This window comes from Scardinius erythrophthalmus (assembly GCF_964197995.2).
Source record: "Scardinius erythrophthalmus genome assembly, chromosome: 2".
Classification (NCBI taxonomy): Eukaryota; Metazoa; Chordata; class Actinopteri; order Cypriniformes; family Leuciscidae; genus Scardinius; species Scardinius erythrophthalmus.
Genome location: NC_138222.1, coordinates 7,003,921 through 7,010,523, shown reverse-complemented (window position 1 = coordinate 7,010,523; position 6,603 = coordinate 7,003,921). Strand labels below are relative to the sequence as shown.

General features: G+C 36.9%; 1 protein-coding gene across 1 annotated transcript in view; it reads left to right on the top strand.

Annotated features, from left to right (window-relative positions):
* Window positions 1–1,362: 1,362 nt before the first annotated feature.
* Window positions 1,363–6,603, top strand: part of galnt18b (UDP-N-acetyl-alpha-D-galactosamine:polypeptide N-acetylgalactosaminyltransferase 18b) — a gene marked incomplete at its 5' end in the record, with an annotated part of 101,478 nt that continues 96,237 nt past the window's right edge. The window contains one exon of the mRNA XM_081358391.1: window positions 1,363–1,600. Coding sequence (XP_081214517.1) covers window positions 1,363–1,600 — 238 coding nt within the window. The remainder of the gene's footprint in view (window positions 1,601–6,603) is intronic.

The following is a 6,603-nucleotide window of genomic DNA, read 5'->3' as shown; positions in this document are numbered from 1 at the left end:
CAATGCAATGTATCTATACACTGTATCTAATTTGCACATTAATGTGTTCTTGGAGCAACATTTAATGAAAAAAGAAGTGTAATAATTGGAGTAATAATTGGCAACATTTTAATAATAATATCTAATATTTAATAGGAATATTGATGTATAATTTATTTCCATATTCACTTGTTGTGTCTCACAAAATGCCTGATAAACATGATTTAAGTCCTGGTGTCCTCTACAGTGGACATGAAATCAATGCCCTGTTCTGTAACAGAAAATATTTTTTTATTTGAAACCCCTTAACATTTTCCTGAGATGTTGTTTTATGAATTACAATTTGAAAAGTGGTCCAATTTAAATTATAATTACAATATATTATCATATTTCCATAAGAATGCTACATTTGATCACTAAATTAATGTCAGACATTTTTAAAGACCAAGGAGAAGTTGTTTTCATGGTGAAACCTCCAAACATTTGGTATCTCTGAAAAGTCCTGAATGTGCTCTTTACAGGACACCCAGGTTGTGTCATGTGACATGTATGATGTCAGAGAAATTCACTAAAATATAATGTCCACTACAGTGGACAAAAGTCTATTCTTGGGTCCCAGGAGGATATGGAGAGGGTAGGATTAGGGTCTGGGTTAGTTGCATGTAATTATGCATGATTTACTGTTATTGCTATGGTGAGTTCATGTAATATTTGTAACAAGGACACTGCAAAATAAAGTGTTTTTTTTTTTCCACTATTCCTTTAATGTGTAAGGGAAGGGTCAATAGCTTAATTATAGATGTAATTACAGAAATTAATTACAACTATAATTACATGCAGGCATTTAAAAAAAAACATTACTTTTTACAATGTAAAAAAGTAAAAACATGTAGCTAGCTACACAAAAGGATTTGTGTGAAATGATTAATTTAAATGTTACACATTGTGGAACCATATATATATATATTCTCAAATGTTTCATAAATTTTTTATGAAACATTTGGGAGTTTCTGTCTTCATAAAGCACCTCCTTACTGTTACTGGATCATTGTGCAATTGGTCCCATAGATTACAGCTCATCTCATTGGTCAACAGGCTCAGGATCAAATCACACACACACACACACACACACACACACTGGCGCACCTTCACTCTCCTTTCTATACCGCTGCGGATGGAGGACGCGGCGAGTCTTGTTGGAACAAGACGATAGTTGCACATTTCAAGTCGTTGGAATCTGTGGCAGAATGCAGCACGCGCTGTAGTGTTTGCGTCAGTCGCGAGGACCGAACTAGCGCGTGATTCTCCATCGGAGCGCATACAGAGTTGAGGACAGGCGCACTTGTCCGCTGTATCTCGGACTCTATATGGAGGGATGTCGGAATGGCTTGCACCAGGAGAACCAAAACTTTGGTGTCTACATGTGTGATACTAAGTGGCATGACCAACATAGTGTGTCTTTTGTACGTCGGATGGGTGACTAATTACATCGCTAATGTCTACATCAAAGTGCCGATGCCTGTCCCAGCCAAAAAGTTGGAAGGCGACAGGAAAGGAGAAACTCTGCGGATTATAGAGCGACTGGATCGACTGGAGAATGTAGTTAATCAGCATATACAAGGTAAGACGAATGTGTGCTTAATAATTGTGCATACAAATGTGACGTCAAAAAATGTTCACAATGAGAAATACAGCTGACAACCACAAATTCAGCACAATATGTGCCAAAAATAAGTTAAATGCCACTTTCCACGAATAGAAGATCTTTTTATTAAACAAATGGTGATCGGAAGGGGTGTTTAGATAAACATTAGTATTTGTATATGCAACCTAGATTAATCTGTCTCACAGCACGGGCTAACTAGTTTTGGACCAAATAAATAAATAATACATTAAAGAACAGTTTTTATTTGTTAACAATAGCTAATAGTTGAGCTCGATTAATGCAGTCAACACTTCAGTTTGTGTAAAAACGGAGAAAATCAGATTGTTTATTTGTTTTCAACCAAGCTATATAACTGTTATAAATAATCAAAGACTTCTGATGTGAGACTGGCCAAAATGCTCATAGATTTTTTCATGCTATTAAGCACTATATCATATCTTATATCCCTTTTATGAATTATTTTCCTATGAGAAAATGGAATATAGCTGAGGACCAACAATTCAGCAAAAATATATTTTTGTATATATTAAAACTTATATTAACTTATATATATATATTAAATATATATATATATATATATATATATATATATATATATATATATGTTCAATGAAAGGTTTATATATATATATATATATATATATAAACCTTTCATTGAACATTCAACTGAATTTTCACCCTTTCAAAGAAGAATCATGGTAACCAGTTACCTGCGAAATGTATTGCATTTATTGTACCAAAACCGCGTACATGAACCTTTCAGGGACTTTTTGTTCTGTTTTTAAGAGGCATTTGGTCTTTGAAAAATGTATTCTTTACAATGACAAATATATATGACAAGTTTTGTTTTTGTAACTATTGTAACTATAGTAAAATAAGTATTTTGCTAGACACTGTGGTTACCATAGTAAATATTTGTCTGTACTGTGGACAGACATGACCTGGAGAGAGGGTTGCTCTGAAATAGCAGTCCATTGTGGAGAGTTTCTTCCTGATAAACAGAAGAATCTATGGAATTTCATCATCATGACCTGAATATCAATTGAACATTTGTCCTGTCCTGTTCAGATCAGGTTGATTGCACCTTGCGTCCTCTTTAATGGCACTTTTATGCAGGTGTGACCTCCACTCGTGATCTGGCGGCTTCACAAAGACTACTGATGATTGCAAACTCCTCTCCTTCTCTCTTCAGAGACTCTTGTTTAATGAACTTGGCACTGGCTGAACATTAATTATGAAAAGTGACTGATTGCTTCTGTCTGAACAGATAGTTTAGATTTTTCAGCACTTCTCAGCACACAATTTTTTATTTTTTTTTCATCATTAATGCATTTGTTGATTTGATACGCTCTTATAAATAAGCGTTATTAATTGGCATTTAGGGTTCAATGAAGAACCTTTAAGCTCAACAGAACCTATCCATTGCACTTTATATGTTCTTTATAGTGGAAAAAGGTTCTTCGGATTATTTAAATACTCTTCACATTAAGAAAACTATTCTTTTTAAGAACTTTTCACCAAAAGGTTCTTTGGCCTTTTAAGAGTGTAGGATACATCAATTACATGTTTGAGGTCAAAATTTGGTCGTTTGTGAATATATTGCTTGATCTTTATCATATTCGTGCAAAAGCAAATGGTGGATTCTTCCTCTTGCAATACTGCCTAACCCACCTTCCCCGTAAAGCATCTGCCAAATAAACAATAAAGCATTTGTAGTTTCTCACTGTAGCGCAAGCTTTATTCCGGATTCGTTTTCAGCTACTTCGGAAAGTACTAATTTGTTGCAGATCTGAGAGAACACAAGCAATTTGCTGTTCTGTTTCTGGTTTATTAGTCTACAACATGCACAGCATGATTTGTCTGCTTCACTGAATATCTTATGAATAGAAATCTTGTGTTGTTCAAGAAAGTCTGCAATATAATTTTATTAATGGCATCCTTTTGTGCTTTGTTATAAAAGACACACTTCATTGTTAGAGAGATGATTATGTCGTACTTACTAACTGTTGATATGGGTTGCTGACAGGCAGTGTAGCGCTCAAACTGAGCCAAGGGTGCAAACAAACTTCGCTGAGCTGAGAGACGGCTACAGATGAGAACTAGAGCAAACATTCCCGAGCTACAGCCGCAGACACGTTGAGCTGTTTGGCAACGGCTGTGGGCTTCAGGAATGGGCTTGGAGAAGAGCATTAGTGAGCATTTTTTGGTTTCAACACTTGATCTTTTGTTGAACGGCATGGATTGTTGACGTTTTCAGTTTAGTAATGATTTTTTATCATGGAAGTGAATGGGTTAACATGTAATAAAAGACAAGCTAAAAACGTTTTAGACCCCGTTTACACCTGTATTTAGCCTTGTACACTTGTGATCCCATCAACCAAAATGCTTCTTAAGGGGTGGTATAATGCCCTTTTCACAAGATGTAAAATAAGTCTGATGTCCCCAGAGTGTGTATGAGAAGTTTTAGCTCAAAACACCCCACCGATATTTTTATATAGCATGTTAAAATTGTCCATTTTTGAGGGTGAGCAAAACGCACCGTTTTGTGTCTGTTCCTTTAAATGCAAATGAGTTGCTGCTCCCGGCACAGAGGGCGGAGCTTCAACAGCTTGCACTCACACAGACATGCACTGAAAATTTCAAAAACTTTTAGCCTTTAATGTTCAAACTGGATTCAGACAATGATGGAGAGACTCACATGTAGAAGCAACAGGACGTTTCTTAATGGCTAGTTGATGAATTTATGTAGCTTATGTGTAGTTATCTTCTAGTCATTGATTAGCATATTCTGTCTTGATAATCTATAAATCGTGTTCCGGGGGCGGGGTTTATGTTAATGTTTATGTTATGTTAATTTGTTGTAGTCCTTAAACAGTGATTTCTTTGCAAGCAAATATCTCCCTTTGCTTTGAACTTTGAGCATTGTAACTTTGCAGATGTTGTTTATGCTCAAACAGCAACATTACACACTAACTAAAGTTAGAAAAGTGAAATATTAATCAACCACCCCTTTAATACTAGGTGTAAACAGGGTCTAAAATGTTTTGAGCTTGTCCACTTTCGACTACTTTCAGAGGTAGTGAAAAAAAAACCCCACATTGCTTTCGTAGTGTAAACGCTCATGTGGTCGAATGCCAAAAAAGACCGTCTTCTCTCCGTCTCTCCATGTGTTTTTCTGTCGTCTCTGGTCACATACATATGTAAATTGCGTGAGCTTATTTTGTCCATTAGATCGAAAGATCTGAAAAAGCCCCCACATTTACCCACCCATAGACCCTCCCTTCGAAGAAATCAGGACAGAAGTTGATGAAAGTGGACAAAAGAGTCGGATTAAAACACCAGGTGTAAACGGGAATGTGTCTCACTCGTCTACTTGTGATCCAATCAACCAAAACGCGCCTTAATATCAGGTGTAAACAGTAAAAAGTGTCGAAGTATCGTCAAGTTATACTTACCACAGATCTTATTTCACTCATAAACTGAATAACCCCATTATAAAAGCATAGGAATATCTCGAGTGAACCACGCACTGGCGAATTATTCTTCTGTGTTTTGACATCATCGCTTCAGCACTATATTCCCCATGGACAAATTCAATTCCTGCCCTGCATTTATTTTTTGTTTGAAAAGCTGTTTCACTCAGATATACATGACAATAGTGAAGAAAAGACTATCACAACTTCGCAATTTCTTTTTCATGCCCGGTTGCAATAGTTTTCCCCTATATGTAAACATGTGTTTACATGATTTTAATGTAAAAAAATTTACCTTTACACTAATGCTTTTACCAGACAATTGATCAGCTTTTCCTGGGAATCAAACCTTTATATGACCTTGCTGTTGCTAGCACCATGCTTGAGCTACTTAAACAGTAGTTACTATTTGAGTAGTCTCAGCCTCAGACGTCACGCCCACGGAACGTTGGCTAAACGTCTGATGCATATGGTACACTTAACTGGAAACACTTCAGGAATGTCGAAGTCGTCATCTGATTGGTTGAATTTTATCGGATTTCCGGGTGGCGCGAGTGTCGCGTTTATTTTCGGTCAGCCGGGAAACAAAGCGCAGACGTGTGATTGCGGAAGAAAAACTGTTGTGTTTACTTGAGTGACAATGAGCATTTATCAAGATCAGCTAAACGTAGTATACATGCACGAACAGATCAATGACTTACTGCTTGTTTTCTTCTCCTTCTTTGATTTTCTATGCTGACTGACTTGTTGCACGCCGGTCTGTTGTTGTGGGGACATTTCCACGCCCCGAAACGTGACGCTGAACGAAACGAACTGTAATTGGTTGTTTGACATGTCGGTCAAACGGCCTTATGGGCGGGCCTTGGCCAAAGAAAGCTGCTATGAATTCCAGACCTTCAGCCGTCAGTCTGAAGGTCTGGCTACGCGAGACTACTATTTGAGCTACTACATGCTCTACTGTTTGAGCAACTTAAACAGAACTACTTAAAGGAGAACTCCGGTCAATTTTAACATTGAGCTCATTTTTTTGTAAATTTGGAGTGCTGTCAGTACAGAGAACAATGACAAAAATCGGTGTTGCCTACACCGTGTTATCCTCTTTTTAAAATTTGCACCCTATTGACTTCAATGGGGCAAGTTTTAAACCAGCTTTTAGCCTCTTAACATCCTTGATGTGTCATTACAAGTGCACAGAAAATGTGAGTGATTCCTTCAGAGTGATCACGGGTGAATCTGACTGCAGTAGATGTGAAAGATATTAATAAAAGTTATGTTATTTCAGCCAGCGCACATACCTGTATTTACATCCTGTTTTCGGTCGAAGTCCATAGTAATCGATTGTCGAGTTCACGCACGTGATAATAGGTAACTAAACCTATGCGTGTGAACTCGACAATCGATTACTATGGACTTCGACCGAAAACAGGATGTAAATACAGGTATGTGCGCTGGCTGAAATAACATAATTTTTATTAATTAATAAAA